Source organism: Salvelinus fontinalis, chromosome 17 (genome assembly GCF_029448725.1).
Source record: "Salvelinus fontinalis isolate EN_2023a chromosome 17, ASM2944872v1, whole genome shotgun sequence".
Classification (NCBI taxonomy): Eukaryota; Metazoa; Chordata; class Actinopteri; order Salmoniformes; family Salmonidae; genus Salvelinus; species Salvelinus fontinalis.
In genome coordinates, this window is record NC_074681.1 from 16,804,402 (window position 1) to 16,824,718 (window position 20,317).

Sequence of the window (20,317 nt, forward strand, 5' to 3'; positions counted from 1 at the left end):
GGAGGGCCATCGTTGCCGAGTTCCTGGAGAGGTGGAATTTCCCCAACTGTCTTGGCTTCATTGACGGGAAACATGTAGTAATCCAGGCTCCACCGTGCTCAGGTTCGCAATTCTACAACTACAAAAGGTACATATTCAGTTGTACTCTTGGCTGTAGTAGATGCCATCTACTGTTTCTGTGTTGTCGATGTTGGTGCTTACAGCAAGGGAAGTGATGGCGGGACCCTCTGGGACTCTGCCTTCGGCCAGGCACTTCAGGATGGCACCCTGGAGATTCCACCACCTGCATCACTCCCTGGGGCTGAAGACCTGGGACCTATTCGTCGGCGACGAGGCCTTCCCTTTATGACCCAACATCATGAGGCCCTGCGCTGGACGCCAGCTGCCATTGCCAAAGCCTGTAAGGATCTTTAACAAACGACTGTCCAGGGCAATGCGCGTTTGGCATTCTGGCAGCCCGGTGGAGAATGTATCGGAGAGTGCCTGGTCTCAGCCCCTCAAATGTCGATGCCTGCGTGAAGGCCACATGTGTTCTCCACAACTACCTGCGGAGGTCATTCCAGGAGCCGCTCCGGATGGAGATGGGCACGCCAAATGGTCACCTACCTGATGTCACCAGGGCAGGTGCCAACAACGCCCGCAGACAGGCACTCCAGGTGAGGCAGAAGCTGACCACCTACTTCTCATCGCCAGCAGGTGAAGTCCCATAGCAGTATGCAGTGGAGTGAAACAGCTCTTTTAAGAGCCCCATAACACAAAGGTTATTTTAAGAACCATCCACCGTTGTCCATAAAATTGCATTTTTTCCCCAGATTACTTTATGTATCATTGTCTCTCTTCATTTGGAAGCTATATTTAAGTGACATTTGGGAGTAAAGACCACACCTTACCCCTTCCCTAACTCCGCTTACGTCAGTATTATACACACCTGGCATGGTACATCAGGTGAGCAGGAGCACTAATTAAGGTTATACGACATACAGTTAGTATGATAACAAAGGGAAAGGGTAACCTAGGGTCCATACAAATAGTACAGTTTACCACCATGTTCACTGGCCTGACAAAATACAGGTGGAAAAAAAACTAATTAGGAAGAGAATGTGTTTTTACTTTCATCTTGTCTTAGATCTGCAAAGGTGTAGGGAAGAAATAAGCAGATTAAGTCTAAATGAGATATTAATAAACAACTGACTATGAAAACATTATAATTTATTAAGTATTCAAGTACAGGAAAGAATGTGTGTGTGTAAAAAAATTATAATAAATGAATGCGTAGCCTGTAATCTGTAAGAGAACAACAAGAGCATGTATTTTTGGCACAACTGCAGACCGATACAGGGACTACTCATAAATCCTAGACGTAGTAGGGGAACTTCAGACATGGCCATAAAGAGAGAGGGCAGGGAACTGGAGATCTGAGGTACAGAGAGGAGAGGTGTGTGTGTGTCTCTGTCTCTGAAAAAAATAAAATAATGTGTAGCCATAACACAGCTAATCAAACAAATGGCCCCTGGACGTCATGGACCAGTCGATGGAACATAACTTCACAAACAGTTTCAACACTCTGGTTTTCAAGTGGTTTTAAATTAAAGAAATATTGATCTTTAGTCTCATAAGAGATCAACAAGAGCATCTGTGAATTCTCCGATCTATGACTTTCAATTCAGAAATCTATGTAACACTAATAATGAATGCTATCCTAAGACTTTATAAATAAATGACTTCATGAATTGACTGAATTTAAACGGAACTGACGTGTGAAAAGAAAGGTACAATGAGGGAGGTCAAAACAGCAACCAGACAACTCCTCTTCCTGTCCTTCCTCTCCTCTTCCTGTCCTTCCTCTCCTCTTCCTGTCCTTCCTGTGAGCTGGTTGGCTAAATGGACTCCATCTCTGGAAGGAAAGAGAAAAACAACGCATACAAGCTTAACATAATAGAACACCATAAAAGGTGAGATTTATGTTAACTAAATACTGCTTGTATAGTGTAGTTAGAGGCATTGGAACATTGTGGTAAAGTTGGTATTACTTGCTGTTTACTCATGGAATTTGTATTTCAGATCAAAAGATGAATATGGCAGGCAAATATTTAGACAGCAAACTGTCGTTTTGGGATATTTTCTAACCTAGAAACAGCTATACATTTGCCTCATTAATACTTTGATCTGAAATACCAATTAGCCTACATGACCTACTTTACTTTAAAAATGACCTACTTTACTTCACTGTCGCAACACTTATGACACTACCTGTGATGAGGAGAAATAAAAACGTACCATTGAACTCGGCTTCGAAAAGCAGCTGATACATTTTATCCTTGACTGCTGCTTTTCTTTGCTGAGGCAGCTTCTTCAGTGTTGGCACCAGGCTCATGGCAAAGAGGGTCTCTTCATCCTCCTTCCTGTGAGCATCAGGTTGGGCTGCATCCCTCTCGACGGCTTGGAGGAGCCTCTGTTGAAATGAGTTGAGTGGATCTGGGGGCTGGTACCTCCGATGACGCCTGGTGTGACGTTGTTCCTCTCTGTTTCTCTCCTCGTTTGTCTCCACGGCCACATTCTGTTCAACGAGGTCCTCAGTGGTCACTTCTGTGAGGTTCATAATAATCTCAGACGGTCCTAGATTGAGAGGTGCTTCCTCCATTTCATCATCTTCCATGGCTGCACCGGTGGTGGTCTTACTTGCGGATGGTGTAGATGTTGTAGAGGGTCTCGCTGCACGGGTGGATGCGATGGTCGCACTTGTAGATGACGTTGAGGGTCTTGATGCACCGGTGGCGACAACACTTGTGGATGACGTAGCAGAGGGTCTGGCTGTAAAATTGCCACTCGTTGCCATAGGCACAATAAATGGATCCAGAAAAGAATGAATGTGGCAGAAGCGCCATGGCTGCTGGCCTGAAGCTGCTGACCCAGACCTCTTCTTCTCTTTCTCTGCCCTTCTCCCTCTCTGATACCTGTCCCTGAGTCCTCTCCACTTCCTCCTACAGTCTTCTTCAACATAGACATGAACATGATAAGCCAAACCATTACCTAGCATAACTATAGTTATTAGATAGCTATCATGAACATGTCACCTACTGTACACACACACACACACACACAGTTATCTGACCAAATTATCAGGGGTACAGTAATATCTACCATTTCTATTACTATTTATCTAGCATACACACTCACACTCTTTCAAACAGGATTATTTGGGAAAGTTATCAGGGGTAGTAACTAGCATAATTTGTATGACTATTTCTTTCACACACACACACACCTCATTGGCTAGGTTAGCAAGCTAGGTTAGCTCGCTAGCTAACGTTAACTAGCCACATCTAGCACAAGCTCACTACTAAACTGACCTGGCAATCCTACTATCGTGGACATTTGTCTTCAAGCAGCATGTTTTGTGTTTATGTCCCTGTAGCTGTCAGCAGTTGTGTCAAAAAGACACGGTTTTGAGAATCCTGCAAAAATGATTCTCTCCTCCATGTGTCCAACCGCATGCGACCATCTGCAAAAGATACCTGCATCAGTATAGTTGCCTAGCTGCTCTAAATGTTATGCAGCAGTGATGCAATGATGCAGTCGGTGTGTTCGAGGCGTAAGGCACTGCATCGCAGTGCTAGCCGTGCCACCAGAGACTCTGGGTTCGAGCCCAGGCTCTGTCGCAGCCGGCCGCGACCGGGAGGTCCATTGGGCGACGCACAATTGGCCTAGCGTTGTCCGGGTTAGGGAGGGTTTGGCCGGTAGAGATATCCTTGTCACATCGCGCACTAGCGACTCCTGTGGCGGGCCGGGGGTAGTGCACGCTGACCAGGTCGCTAGGTGTACGGTGTTTCCTCAGACACATTGTGCGGCTGGCTTCCGGGTTGGATGGGCGCTGTGTTAAGAAGCAGTGCGGCTTGGTTGGGTTGTGTTTTGGAGGACACATGGCTCTCGACCTTCGTCTCTCCCGAGCCCATACTGGAGTTGTAGCGATGAGACAAGACAGTAACTACTAACAATTGGATACCACGAAATTGGGGCGAAAAAGGGGGTAAAAAAAAAAAGGCCCCACCTTATTCTACTACTTTGACCCTAACTGATCCTACACCAGGCCAACGGCATGAGAGGACGGCACTCTTTAGTTCAACACACCTTGCAACTCTTCTGCCGTAAAACCTTGTGCACCCAAGTACATCGTTGCAGCTGCCACCACAACATCTATTTTCTGTCATTTTACGTTCCATTTCTGCAGTATAGTTGATAACCATGGCAATGAATGCTAAGAAGCCAACGTTACTGAAGCACACAGTCAATCACTTTCTATTGGCTTAGGCCTTGACCAATCACCCTCTACTCTCTTCAGTGTCTCAGCATACGACACCTTCTGTTCTACTCTGACAACCTAAACCTGTCTCTCTCGCACTGGGCACTTCTGATCCCCAGCAACATGGTCACCTCCACAATTGACCGTTTTTCCAACCGATACTACACATTTGTCTCATGCACCCCTGCACACTTCTCACATCTCGGAATCTCCCTCCTACACACTGCTGTAACATGACCCTCAGCTTGGCATCTGAAACGCCTTAGTGGGTTCAGCACCAAAGCTCTCACTGGATAACTGACATTTCCTAACAGGAATATATCAGGTAAAGACTCTGCTTCAAAACTCGAAAGGACAGTGTCTTCTCAGTTTCACCACGCTCGCCACCGGGTCTAAGTCGCACCAAACGGCCAGTATCACATCAGAGACAGCAGAATATGGTTTGTACTTGGCGCCATTTTTCCTCAACACACATCTTCCTCTGCACTCAGCTCTTCTTCTTCTTCCTCGCTGTCCATAACCACGTCTATCAGTTCACCACGCTCATGCCACATCTTCATTCGCTGTACTGCTTGCAGAACAAATACTAATGGCCTTTCTCCAATACCCACCTTCTGTTCATTAGCCCAATTTACTAGTCTATCTATCTCTGGCCTCTCCATGCTCCTAAACGTGCCACAGTCATCAAAACCTATAAAATCTCTACTGAATAAAAATATAAACACAACATGTAAAGTGTTGGTCCCATGTTTCATGAGCTGAAATAAAAGATCCCAGAAATGTTCCATATGCACAAACGGCATGACCAACCGCAGACCATTTCTAACCACGCTAGCCCAGAACCTTCACATCTAGCTTCTTAATCTGTGGGATATTCTGAGACCAGCCACCTGGACAGCTGATGAAACGGTAGGTTTGCACAACCAAAGAAATTCTTCACAAACTGTCAGAAACCGTCTCAGGGAAGCTCATCTGCGTGCTCGTAGACCTCACCAGGGTCTTGACCTGACTGCAGTTCGGCATCGTAAATGATTTCAGTGGGCAAATGCTCTCCTTCGATGGCCACTGGTACGCTAGAGATGTGTGCTCTTCATGGATGTTTCAACTGTACCGGGCAGATGACGTCATGTGGGCAAGTTTGCTGATGTTAACGTTGTGAACAGCGTGCCCCATGGTAGCGGTGGGGTTATGGTATTGTGCAGGCATAAGTTACGGACAACGAACACAATTGCATTTTATCAATGTCAATTTTAATGCACAGAGATACCGCGACAAGATCCTGAGGCCCATTGTCATGCCATTCATTCGCCATCACCTCATGTTTCAGCATGATAATGCACAGCCCCATGTCGCAAGGATCTGTACACAATTCCTGGAAGCTGAACATTTCCCATTTTTTCCATGGCCATTATAATCACCAGACATGTCACCCATTGAGCATGTTAGGGATGCTCTGGATCTACGTGTGCGACAGTGTGTTCCAGTTCCCGCCAATATCCAGCAACAGCCATTGAAGAGGAGTGGGACAACATTCCACAGGCCATAATCAACAGCCTGATCAACTCTATGCAAAGGGGATGTGTTGCACTGCATGAGTCAAATGGTGGTCACACCAGATACTGACTTGTTTCATGATCCATGCCCCTACCTTTTTTTTAAGGTATCTGTGACCAACAGATGCATATCTGTATCCCCAGTCATGTGAAATCCATAGATTAAGGCCTAATTTATTTATTTTAATTAGCAGATTTCCTTGTATGAACTGTAACTCAGTAAAATCTTTGAAATTGTTGCATGTTGCGTTTCTATTTTTGTTCAGTGTAATAACAATCTATTCCTTTCCCTCTGTGACGCCCTGGCCATAGTTTGTGTTGTATGTTTCTATGTTTTGTTTGGTTAGGGTGTGATAGGAGTGGGCATTCTATGTTGTATGTCTAGTTTGTCTGTTTCTATGTGTTTGGCCTGATATGGTTCTCAATCAGAGGCAGGTGTTTTTCGTTGTCTCTGATTGGGAGCCATATTTAGGTAGCCTGTTTTGTCATTGTGGATTGTGAGTGATTGTTCCTGTGTTTTTGTATTTTTCACCGTTCAGGACTGTTTCGTTTCGTACGTGTTTTGTTAGATTATTCGCGTTCATTAAAATGGATAATCATCACGCTGCATTTTGGTCCTCCTCTCTTTCGCCCGACGACGAGCGTTACACCCTCCCATATTGCTGGCACTGAAATAGAACGTGTTCCACTGTAGCGTCCATCTCCTCCTGACATTGATCACACTTCCCAGTCAGATGTTTTTCTACCAATTTCAATGTACTGTTTAGCCTTGTGTGGACTTCAGTTTCATTTGTGCTTCTAGAATACACCATTAGAATAATTTCAAGCACACCCTTCCTTCTCCCCTACCTAATTATCACTGATTTGATGACTGGACAGTAAATGTTATACTCTCTCTCCCCCTCTTTTTCTCTTCATATCCCTCTCATCTCATGCCCCCCCCCTCTCTCTAAATCTGCAATAAATTGACTAAGACTGACATCTATGTTTATTAACCAAGAGTAATATACTATACTATAATCTATTGACCATACAATTGATTTGGAAAGATGGCATCTCACCTGACCAGATTTTGAAGAAAGTCCCATGATCCCATAAACTCTCCTTCCAGACTCATATTAAACATCTCCAATCCAAAATCAAATCAAGAATCGGCTTTCTATTTCGCAACAAAGCCTCCTTCGCTCACGCCGCCAAACTTACCCTAGTAAAACTGACTATCCTACCGATCCTCGACTTCGGCGATGTCATCTACAAAATAGCTTCCAATACTCTACTCAGCAAACTAGATGCAGTTTTTCATAGTGCCATCCGTTTTGTTACTAAAACACCTTATACCACCCACCACTGCGACCTGTATGCTCTAGTCAGCTGGCCCTCGCTACATATTCGTCGCCAGACCCACTGGCTCCAGGTCATCTATAAGTCTATGCTAGGTAAAGCTCCGCCTTATCTCAGTTCACTGGTCACGATAACAACACCCACCCGTAGCACGCGCTCCAGCAGGTATATCTCACTGATCATCCCAAAAGCCAACACCTCATTTGGCCGCCTTTCCTTCCAGTTCTCTGCTGCCTGTGACTGGAACGAATTGCAAAACTCGCTGAAGTTGGAGACTTATTTCCCTCACCAACTTTAAACATCTGCTATCTGAGCAGCTAACCGATCGCTGCAGCTGTACATAGTCCATCTGTAAACAGCCCACCCAATTTACCTACCTCATCCCCTTACTGTTTTTATTTATTTACTTTTCTGCTCTTTTGCACACCATTATCTCTACTTGCACATGATCATCTGATGATTTATCACTCCAGTGTTAATCTGCTAAATTGTAATTATTCGCTCCTATGGCCTATTTATTGCCTACCTCCTCATGCCTTTTGCACACAATGTATATAGACTCATATTTTTTTTCCTACTGTGTCATTGCTTGTTTACTCCATGTGTAACTCTGTGTTGTTGTCTGTTCACACTGCTATGCTTTATCTTGGCCAGGTCGCAGTTGTAAATGAGAACTTGTTCTCAACTAGCCTACCTGGTTAAATAAAAGTGAAATAAAAAATAAATAAAAATCTCAATTGGACAGTTATTAGAACCAGAACTGGATAGATTTGGTAGGAAACATACAGGGGTGGATTTAGTAATTTGGGGGTCCGTTGCAATATACTGTTGAAGGGCCCCTACACCCCACAAAAGGGACATTTTCACACAGACATAACCTGGTGATTGATTATTAATATGCCATTATTACAAATATTTATTTCATGTATATTTAGAAATTATTAAATGTATAAACCATATAATGTTTAATTCCTTTTTAAACATTGAAACCCCTGAAACATAGCAAAGTCCGACCTTGGAAACATCGGCAGGCCTAGTTCAATCACATTCTTTTGTCATTTAAAAAAAATGTATTAGAAGAGTTGGGAGACTCAACTCTCTTATTGTAACCTATTATATGTTATAACTTGCACCCTCTATTGACAATATTCAGAGATTATTTATCCAGGGTTGGATCTCAATTCTGACTTCCTTTCCATTTCTGCTTTAATAATCTACACGGATTTGAAATAACTGAACAATTGAAACCAAAATCCCAGTATCCACCATATTGCTTTTTCACCTTTCTTGTGTTTTCAGATCTGTGCAGGTGAAGGGAAGGAGACAAGGAGATGAAGCCACTTTACTAACATATTAAGACGCACCCAGGTTTGTATAAACTATGCTTTGTACAAAATGATGTTCTGTACTGCACAAGGAAGTTCCTCGTCATTTTACTGCCACACATCTAACATTTCCCAACGTCTTTGAAGGAACTAGTCGTTTCTATGGGACCTGGGTGAGTAGGTTTTGCCTAGAAGAGATACAGCTTTAGTCTAAATTGTACTTTTCATAGCAGGGTTAGGAGAAATTACGCAGCAGGTTAGGATAATTAATGAAGCAGGTTAGGAGAATTATGTCAAGATTAGGAAAAGGGTTAGGTAAAATGCAAATAAAGAATAAACTTTTGGTGTCAAAAGCTGTAACCCATCTACACATGACCCGTTTAGAATTGAATTACAGCGCATCCAAAGAGTTTTATAACTAGCTTCTTGTTCTATCTGTGGCGCATTAAACAGTGCGTCCACAACAAAGATCTACACACATGCAAGAGGCATTTCTCATTCGGTACAAAACTTGTATTTAATATATTTTTGAAATTTCTCTGTTTTTTTTAGAACAACCTGCAACTGGACACAGACATTTTATAAGATACACCTTTTTTACGAATCGAACGAAGTAAGTATTACCAAGAGCAGGTAAATTGAGCGTCAGTTGTTTAGCAACAAAACCGATGTGTGTGCAACTATGGGGTAAAACAGATGGGGTTAGCTTAGATTGTAGACAACATATCAACTATATTTAGTCTCCAAATGTCTATTGAAAACATAAATACATTTTCACAATGACCACTTGTTGTCTCTCAAATACAGCATTACAGTTGTTGATTAGCTAGCTAGCGAATTTGAGCCATATTAGTGTTGACATGAAATCAGTCAAAACATCTCAAAACAAGACATGGGGTGTAATCATTATGTCAATTCTGTTACCAAACGTTTTGCAAATCAAAACAGCTGCTCCAAACAGAAAAAGCAAACGAGAGTTTCTATTGGACATATTCAGGTATGTAAGTCCCTCCCTAAACGTTTCGTTCTGTTTGCTCTATTTGCTTCAGTTCAGTTTGCTCTATTTGCTTCAGTTCAGTTTGCTCTATTTGCTTCCGTTCAGTTTGCTCTATTTGCTTCCGTTCAGTTTGCTCTATTTGCTTCCGTTCAGTTTGCTCTATTTGCTTCCGTTCAGTTTGCTCTATTTGCTGCCGTTCGGTTCTTAAACAGTAAATGGTTTCCATTTTATTTGTCACATGCGTTGAAAGCAAGCCCTTAAAACTTCTTATGGCTGTAGGGGCAGTATTGAGTAGCTTGGATGAAAGGTGCCCAGAGGTGCTGTGGGTTTTTTATAAGTTTTTTTGACATGCTTAACTAACTATAAGCTAGTAGGGCTTCTTATGCATTAAAGTTTGAATTACTGACTCTTGTGAACCTGCATTTTCCATTGTTCTCACTTTTACCAGTGCTCAGGGCCTAACCATGAATATCAGCCTGAAATGTTTGTGTGTTAAAGAGAGCGCTGTACTGTGTGAAATATGTGTGTGTATGCCACAAATGTATCAGTCTGAAATGTGTGTGTGTGTGTGTGCTGGAAGTAACAGTTAGCTCAGATAAGAAGCTGGGAAGCTGTAGTTAGCCTTGAGCGAGAACAGTGGACAATGTATACAGGTGCAGATATCTCAGACAGTGATATAAAACTGTCTGACCCCAGTCTCTGGGGTGAAGGAGCGTAATCTACACAGCAACAGCGAAAGGACACCAGAAAGCGCAAAGAAGCTGGGACTAGCTTATGTGCCAACATCAACGATAGGCTGGGTGAGTCTAAACCACGCCCCGTCTCTACTCTGACAGGCCGGCTCGGAAGCGGGAACTATCTCTGTCACGAGTATAATATACTATCTTTGTCAGAAACAAATCAGTTCCTTGTTCCACCCTGCGGGGTGGTGCAGTGAACCCGTATATACGAAAAATGTATTTGCCATTTATTAACTTTTGAATTAAACAATTATTTTAACCAAGTTCAGGTGTGGTGTTGTTCCTATCTCAGTTGAACTTTCGCAACCCTAACAGTGCCCATAATAAACTGCCTGCTCCTCAGTCCCAGTTGCTAATATATGCATATTATTATTGGTATTGGATAGAAAACACTCTGAAGTTTATAAAACTGTTGTTTGAATGATGTCTGTGAGTATAACAGAACTCATACCTTCACGACTGACTACCGACGTTATCTGCCCGAGGGAGTTATCCAACTGGCACCTCCGTCGCGACGTTACCTGAACACTCATCTGGGGCCCGCTAATCGTTAGCTGTCTTATCGGCTGCTATCTGAATAAGTCTATCGGACAATTCTTTCTTGGGTCACTATAACTATATCTATTTTGCCAATTGGATTGATCCCCCCTACCACACGGAACCCCACTAATCTACCGACGGAAACGCACGAGGTGGCTAAAAACAGACCTCTATTCTATGCTAGCTTGCTACCGATAGCCCGGCTAGCTGTCTGAATCGCCGTGACCCCAACCAACCTCTACTCACTGGACCCTTACGATCACTCGACTAAACATGCCTCTCCTTAATGTCAATATGCCTTGTCCATTGCTGTTCTGGTTAGTGTTTATTGGCTTATTTCACCGTAGAGCCTCTAGCCCTGCTCACTATACCTTATCCAACCTTTCAGTTCCACCACCCACATATGTGATGACATCACCTGGTTTCAATGATGTTTCTAGAGACAATATCTCTCTCATCACTCAATACCTAGGTTTACCTCCACTGTATTCACATCCTACCATACCTTTGTCTGTACATTATTCCTTGAAGCTATTTTATCGCCCCCAGAAACGTCCTTTTACTCTCTGTTCTAGACGTTCTAGACGACCAATTCTCATAGCTTTTAGCCGTACCCTTATCCTATTCCTCCTCTGTTCCTCTGGTGATGTAGAGGTGAATCCAGGCCCCGCAGGGCCTATCTCCACTCCTATTCCCCAGGCGCTCTCTTTGATGACTTCTGTAACCGTAATAGCCTTGGTTTCATGCATATTAATTAACATTAGAAGCCTCCTCCCTAAGTTTGTTTTATTCACTGCTTTAGCACACTCTGCCAACCCGGATGTTTTAGCCGTGTCTGAATCCTGGCTTAGGAAGCCCACCAAAAATTCTGACATTTTCATCCATAACTACAACATTTTCAGACAAGATAGAACGGCCAAAGGGGGCGGTGTTGCAATCTACTGCAAAGATAGCCTGCAGAGTTCTGTCCTACTATCCAGGTCTGTTACCAAACAATTTGAACTTCTACTTTTAAAAATCCACCTCTCTAAAAACAAGTCTCTCACCGTTGCCGCCTGCTATAGACCACCCTCTGCCCCCAGCTGTGCTCTGGACACCAAATGTGAACCGATTGCTCCCCATCTATCTTCAGAGCTCGTGCTGCTAGGCGACCTAAACTAGAACATGCTTAACATCCCAGCCATCCTACAATCTAAGCTTGATGCCCTCAATCTCACACAAATTATAAATGAACCTACCAGGTATCCCCCCAAAGCCGTAAACACGGGCACCCTCATAGATATCATCCTAACCAACTTGCCCTTTAAATACACCTCTGCTGTTTTCAACCAAGATCTCAGCGATCACTGCCTCATTGCCTGCATCTGTAATGGGTCAGCGGTCAAACGACCTCAACTCATCACTGTCAAACGCTCCCTGAAACACTTCAGCGAGCAGGCCTTTCTAATCGACCTGGCCGGGGTATCCTGGAAGGATATTGATCTCATCCCGTCAGTAGAGGATGCCTGTTTTTTTTTTTTTTAAATGCCTTCCTCACCATCTTAAATAAGCATGCGCCATTCAAGAAATTTAGAACCAGGAACAGATATAGCCGTTGGTTCTCTCCAGACCTGACTGCCCTTAACCAACACAAAAACATCCTATGGCGTTCTGCATTAGCATCGAACAGCCCCTGTGATATGCAACTTTTCAGGGAAGCTAGAAACCAATATACACAGGCAGTTAGAAAAGCCAAGGCTAGCTTTTTCAAGCAGAAATTTGCTTCCTGCAACACAAACCCAAAAAAGTTCTGGGACACTAAAGTCCATGGAGAATAAGAACATCTCCTCCCAGCTGTCCACTGCACTGAAGATAGGAAACACTGTCACCACCGACAAATCCACTATAATTGAGAATTTCAATAAGCATTTTTCTACGGCTGGCCATGTTTTCCACCTGGCTACCCCTACCCAGGTCAACAGCACTGCACCCCCCACAGCAACTCGCCCAAGCCTTCCCCATTTCTCCTTCTCCCAAATCCAGTCAGCTGATGTTCTGAAAGAGCTGCAAAATCTGGCCCCCTAAAAAAATCACCCAGGCTAGATAAACCCTTTCTTTCTAAAATGATCTGCTGAAATTGTTGCCACCCCTATTAGTAGCCTGTTCAACCTCTCTTTCGTGTCGTCTGAGATTCCCAAATATTGGAAAGCAGCTGTGGTCATCCCCCTCTTCAAAGGGGGGGACACTCTTGACCCAAACTGCTACAGACCTATATCTATCCTACCCTGCCTTTCTAAGGTCTTCGAAAGCCAAGTCTAAAACAGATTACCGACCATTTCGAATCCCACCATACCTTCTCCGCTATGCAATCTGGTTTCAGAGCTGGTCATGGGTGCACCTCAGCCACGCTCAAGGTCCTAAATGATATCTTAACCGCCATCGATAAGAAACAATACTGTGCAGCCGTATTCATTGACCTGGCCAAGGCTTTCGACTCTGTCAATCACCACATCCTCATCGGCAGACTTGACAGCCTTGGTTTCTCAAATGATTGCCTCGCCTGGTTCACCAACTACTTCTCTGATAGAGTTCAGTGTGTCAAATCAAAGGGTCTGTTGTCCGGGCCTCTGGCAGATTCTATGGGGGTGCCACGGGGTTCAATTCTTGGACCGACTCTCTTCTCTGTATACATCAATGATGTCGCTCTTGCTGCTGGTGAGTCTCTGATCCATCTCTACGCAGACGACACCATTCTGTATTCTTCTGGCCCTTCTTTGGACACTGTGTTAACAACCCTCCAGGCGAGCTTCAATGCCATACAACTCTCCTTCCGTGGCCTCCAATTGCTCTTAAATACAAGTAAAACTAAATGCATGCTCTTCAACCGATCGCTGCCTGCACCTGCCCGCCTGTCCAACATCACTACTCTGGACGGCTCTGACTTAGAATATGTGGACAACTACAAATACCTAGGTGTCTGGTTAGACTGTAAACTCTCCTTCCAGACTCACATCAAACATCTCCAATCCAAAGTTAAATCTAGAATTGGCTTCCTATTCCGCAACAAAGCATCCTTCACTCATGCTGCCAAACATACCCTTGTAAAACTGACCATCCTACCAATCCTCGACTTCGGTGATGTCATTTACAAAATAGCCTCCAATACCCTACTCAATAAATTGGATGCAGTCTATCACAGTGCCATCCGTTTTGTCACCAAAGCTCCATATACTACCCACCACTGCGACCTGTACACTCTCGTTGGCTGGCCCTCGCTTCATACTCGTCGCCAAACCCACTGGCTCCAGGTCATCTACAAGACCCTGCTAGGTAAAGTACCCCCTTATCTCAGCTCGCTGGTCACCATAGCAGCACCCACCTGTAGCACGCGCTCCAGCAGGTATATCTCTCTGGTCACCCCCAAAACCAATTCTTCCTTTGGCAGCCTCTTCTTCCAGTTCTCTGCTGCCAATGACTGGAACGAACTACAAAAATCTCTGAAACTGGAAACACTTATCTCCCTCACTAGCTTTAAGCACCAGCTGTCAGAGCAGCTCATAGATTACTGCACCTGTACATAGCCCATCTATAATTTATCCCAAACAACTACCTCTTTCCCTACTGTATTTATTTATTTTGCTCCTTTGCACACCATTATTTCTATCTCTACTTTGCACATTCTTCCACTGCAAATCAACCATTCCAGTGTTTTACTTGCTATATTGTATTTACTTCTCCACCATGGCCTTGTTTTGCATTTACCTCCCTTATCTCACCTCACTTGCTCACATTTTATATAGACTTATTTTTCTACTGTATTATTGACTGTATGTTTGTTTTACTCCATGTGTAACTCTGTGTTGTTGTATGTGTCAAACTGCTTTGCTTTATCTTGGCCAGGTCACAATTGTAAATGAGAACGTGTTCTCAACTTGCCTACCTGGTTAAATAAAGGTGAAATAAATAAATAAAAAATATGGCAGGAAGTGGGAATTCTGAGGTTGGTTGATTTTCAACCAAGCCCCTATTGAATACACAGTGGGATATGGATGAGTTTGCACTTCCTATGGCTTCCACTAGATGTCAACAGTCTGTAGAACCTTGTTTGATGCCTCTACTGTGAAGTGGGCCGAAGGAGACAGGAATTAGTCAGGTCTATCATGACCTGACCATGCGCGTTCACATGAGAGGGAGCTTTGTTCCATTGCACATCTGAAGTCAATGTAATTCTCCGGTTGGAACGTTACTGAAGATTTGTTAAAAACATTCTATAGATTGATTCAATACATCGTTTTACATGTTTCTACTGACTGTTATGGAACTTTTTGACATTTCGTCTGCTTTTAGTGAACGCGCTTCCTGACTTTGGATTTGTTTACCAAACGCGCAAACCAAAATAGCTATTTGAACATAAATGATGGACATTACCAAACAAAACTAACATTTCTTGTGGGAGTCCTGGGAGTGCATTCCAACGAAGATCAGCAAAGGTAAGTGAAGATTTATAATGCTTTTTATGAGTTTTGTTGACTGCACAATTTGGCGGGTAACTGTATGGCTTCCTTTTGTGGCTGAACGCTGTTCTCAGATTATTGAATATTGTGCTTTTACCATAAAGCTTTTTGAAATCTGACACAGCGGTTGCATTAAGAACAAGTGTATCTTTAATTCTATGTAAAACATGTATCTTTCATCAAAGTTTATGATGAGTATTTTTGTTATTTGACGTGGCTCTGCAATTTCTCCGGATATTTTGGAGGCATTTCTGAACATGGCGCCAATGTAAACTGAGGTTTTTGGATATAAATATTAACTTTATCGAACAAAACATATGTATTGTGTAACATGAAGTCCGATGAGTGTCATCTGATGAAGATCAAAAGTTAGTGATTAATTTTATCTCTATTTCTGCTTTTTGTGACTCCTGTCTTTGGCTGGAAAAATAGCTGTGTTTTTCTGATTTTGCGGTGACCTAACATAATCGTTTGTGGTGCTTTCGTGGTAAAGCGTATTTGAAATTGGACACTTTGGTGGGATTAACAACAAGATTACCTTTAAAATGGTATAAGATACATGTATGTTTGAAGAATTTTAATTATGAGATTTCTGTTGTTTGAATTTGGCGCCCTGCACTTTTTCACTGGCTGTTGTCATATCATCCCGTTAACGGGATTGCAGCCATAAGAAGTTTTTAACCAACAATGCAGTTAAGAAAAAAAATTACTAAATAAACTAAAAGGAAAAAAAGGAACACAATAAAATAACAATAAACAGGAGGTACCGGTACCGAGTCAATGTACAGGTTAGTCGAGGTAATTTGTACATGTAAGTAGGGGTAAAACGATAATAAACAGCGAATAGCAGCAGTGTAAAAACAAAAGGGGAGGGATGTCAATGCAAATAGTCCGGGTGGCCATTTGATTAATTGTTCAATAGTCTTATGGCTTGGGGGTAGAGCCTTTTGGACCTAGACTTGGCGCTCCAGTACCGCTTGCCGTGCAGTAGCAGAGAAAACAGTCTATGACTTGGGTGACTGGAGTCTTTGACAATTGTTTGGGCCTTCCTCTGATACCACCTAGTATATAGGTCCTGGATGGCAGGAAGCTTGACCCCAGTGATGTACTGGGCCATACGTACTACCCGCCTTATGGTTGGATGCCGAGCAGTTGCCATACCAGGCGGTGATGCAACCGGCCAGGATGCTCTCAATGGTGCAGCTGTAGATCTTTTAGAGGATCTGGGGACACATACCAAATCTTTTCAGTCTCCTGAGGGGGAAAAGGTGTTGTCGTGCCCTCTTTACAACTTTTTTGGTGTTTGGACCATGATAGTTTGCTGGTGATGTGGACACCAAGGAACTTGAAACTCTCAACCCAATCCACTACATGTCCATTGATGTGAATGGGGTCCTCTTTTTCCTGTCGGTCCTCTTTTTCCTGTAGTCCACGTCTCCTTTGTCTTGCTCACGTTGTTGGAGAGGTTGTTGTCCTGGCACCACACTGCCAGGTCTCTGACCTCTGGCTGTTGCATCGTTGTCAGTGATCAGGACTACCACCGTTGTGTCGTCAGTAAACTTAATGATGTTGTTGGAGTTGTGCTTGGCCACGCAGTCGTAGGTGAACAGGGAGTACAGAAGGGGACTAAGCACGCACTCCTGAGGGGCCACCATGTTAAGGATCAGCATGGCAGATGTGTTGTTGCCTACACTTACCACCTGGGGGTGGCCAGTCAGGAAGTCCAGGATCCAGTTGCAGAGGGGGGTGTTTAGTCCCAGTGTCCTTAGCTTAGTGATGAGCTTTTAGGGCTCTATGGAGTTGAACGCTGAGCTGTAGTCAATTAACAGCATTCTCACATACTGTAGGTGTTCCTTTGGTGGGAAAGTGTGGAGTGCTTTTGAGATTGTGTTGCCTTTGGATCTGTTGGGGCGGTATGTGAATTGGAGTGGGTCTAGGGTTTCCGGGCTGATAGTGTTGATGTGAGCCATGACCAGCCTTTCAAAGCACTTCATGGCTACAGACGTGAGTGCTACCGGGCGGTAGTCATTTAGGAGGGTTACCTTCGCTTTCTTGGGCTATGGTGGTCTGCTTGAAACATGTAGGTATTACAGACTCTGTCAGGGAGAGGTTGAAAATGTCAGTGAATGCACTTGCCAGTTGGTCCGCGCATGCTCTTAGTACACGTCCTGGTTATCCTTTTGACCCCGCTACCTTGTGAATTTTGACCTGTTTAAAAGGTCTTGCTCACATCGGCTAGGGAGAGCGTGATCACAATATAATAGCCATATCTAGGAAAACCAAAGTTCCAAAGGCTGGGCCTAATATAGTGTATAAGAGGTCATACAATAAGTTTTGTAGTGATTTATATGTTGATGATGTAAAGAATATTTGCTGGTCTGTGTTGTGTAATGAGGAGCAACCAGACGCTGCACTTGACAAATTTATGAAATTACTAATAAGCACACACCCATTAAGAAAATGACTGTAAAAACTGTTGAATCCCCTTGGATTGATGAGGAATTGAAAAACTGTGTGGTTGAGAGGGATGAGGCAAAAGGTATGGCAAAAAAGTCTGGCAGCCCAACTAACTGGCAAATTAAGAAATCATGGGACTAAGCTAAATAAAAATAAACTATACTATTGAAACAAAGATAAAAGATATAAAGAATGATAGTTAATGTCACGACTTCCGCCGAGGTCGGTCCCTCTCCTTGTTCGGGCGGCGTTCAGCGGTCGACGTCACCGGTCTTCTAGCCATCACCGATCCACCTTTCATTTTCCATTTGTTTTGTCTTGTTTTCACGCACACCTGGTTTGCATTCCCTCATTACTCGTCTTGCATATAACCCTCTGTTTCCCCCCATGTCTGTGTGTGGAATTGTTATGTGTAAATGTTTGTGTACTCCAGGCTGGTTTGCGCTGGGTTATTGTAACCCGTGTTTGTTTCGTTTTCTGAGTGCCGTGTTTTGTTCGCCTCAATAAAGGGCTCCGTTTGCTACCCATTTCTGCTCTCCTGCGCCTGACTTCCCTGCAGCCAGTTACGCACTCAATTACAGTAAAAAGCTTTAGAGCACCTTAAATGACATTTTTGGGAAAAAAGCCAACTCGGCTCCATCATTCCTTGAATCAGATGGCTCATTTATCACAAAACCCACTGATCTTGCCAACTACTTTAATGACCTTTTTCTTGGCAAGATAACGGCGGGATGTCATGCCAGCAACAAACGCTGGCACTACACATCCAAGTATATCGGACCAAATTATGAAAGACAACAATTGTACTTTTGAATTACGTAAAGTCAGTGTGGAAGAGGTGAAAAAAGTATTGTTGCCTATCAAAAATGACAAGCCACCGGGGTCTGACAATCTGGATGGAAAATGACTGAGGACAATAGCGGACGATTTTCCCGCTCTTATTTGCCACATCTTCAATTTAAGCCTACTAGCAATTGTGTGCCCTCAGGCCTAGAGGGAAGCTGAAGTCATTCCGCTACCCAAGAATAGTAAAGCCTCCCTTACTGGCTCAAATAGCCGACCAATCAGCCTGTTACCAACCCTTGGTGAACTTCTGAAAAAAAAATTGTGTTTGACCAGATACAATGCTATTTCACAGTAAACAAATTGACAACAGACTTTCAGCACGCATATAGGGATGGACACTCAACAAACACGGCACGTACACAAATGACTGATGATTGTCTGAGAGAAATTGATGATAAAATGATTGTGGGGGCTGTCTTGTTAGACTTCAGTGCAGCTTTAGACATTATCGATCATAGTCTGCTGCAGGAAAAACTGATGTGTTATGGCTTTACACACCCTGCTATAATGTCGATAAACAGTTACTTGTCGAACAGAACACAGAGGGTGTTCTTAACGGAAACCTCTCAAACATAATCCATGTAGAACCATGAATTCTTCAAGGTAGCTATTTAGGCCTATTGAAAAAGCAATCTTTACTAACGACATGCCACAGGCTTTGAGTAAGGCCACTGTGTCTATGTATGCGGATGACTCAACACCATACACGTCAGATACTACAGGGATTTGAAAAGACTGCAACACTTAAAAAAGAGCTGCAGTTAGTTTCGGAATGGGTAGCAAGGAATAAGTTAGTCATAAATATTTCCAAAACTGAAAGCATTGTATTTGGGACAAATCAATCACTAAACCCTAAACCTCAACTACATCTCGTAATCTATAATGTGGAAATTGAGCATGTTCAGGTGACTAAACTGCTTGGAGTTACCCTGGATTGTAAACTGTCATGGTCAAAACATATTGATACAACAGTAGCTAAGATGGGGAGAAGTCCGTCCATAATAAAGTGCTGCTCTGCCTTAACAACACTATCAACAAGGCAGGTCCTACAGGCCCTGGTTTTGTCGCACCTGGACGACTGTTCACTCGTGTGGTCAGGTGCCACAAAGAGGGACTTGGGAAAATTTAAGTTGGCTCAGAACAGGGCAGCACGGCTAGCTCTTAATAGTAGACGGAGAGCTAACATTAATGACATGCATGTCAATCTCTCATGGCTAAAAGTGGAGATTGACTTCCTCATTACTTGTTTTTGTAAGAGGTGTTGACAAGCTGAAGGTACCAACCTGTCTGTTTAAAATATTAGCACACAGCTCGGACACCCATGCATACCCCACAAGACATGCCACCAGAGATACACACACGTACACATGGATTTTGCGTTGTAGATATGTGATTGTGTAGAGTATGGGCCTGAAAGCACACCCATAGTGTGTTGTGAATTATGTAATTAATGTATTGTAATGTATTGTAATGCTTTTAAAATTGTATAACTGCCTTAATTTTGCCGGACCCCAGGAAGAGTAGCTGCTGCCTTGCCTTGGTGCGCTCAGGATTCAATCTTAGTCCTGTATTGAAGCTTTGCCTGTTTGATGGTTCGTCTGAGGGCATTGCGGGATTTCTTAATATCGTCCGGATTAGTGTCCCGCTCCTTGAAAGCGGCAGCTCTAGCCTTTAGTTCGGTGCGGATGTTGCCTGTATACATGGCTTCTGTTTGGGATATGTACG

General features: G+C 43.5%; 1 protein-coding gene across 2 annotated transcripts in view; it reads right to left on the bottom strand.

The window, feature by feature from the left end:
* Window positions 1-1,188: 1,188 nt before the first annotated feature.
* The window catches only part of LOC129813847 (uncharacterized), a 57,606-nt gene continuing 38,477 nt past the window's right edge, over window positions 1,189-20,317 (bottom strand). The window contains exons 2-3 of one of the 2 annotated variants that reach the window (XM_055866415.1): window positions 2,278-2,988; window positions 1,189-1,894 (exon numbers count right to left, since the gene is read on the bottom strand). In XM_055866415.1, the coding sequence (XP_055722390.1) occupies window positions 1,878-1,894; window positions 2,278-2,988 (728 nt within the window). In that variant the 3' untranslated portion in view covers window positions 1,189-1,877. Of the gene's footprint in view, window positions 1,895-2,277; window positions 2,992-20,317 lie in introns of both variants that reach the window. The other variant, XM_055866414.1, reaches the window with a different exon arrangement.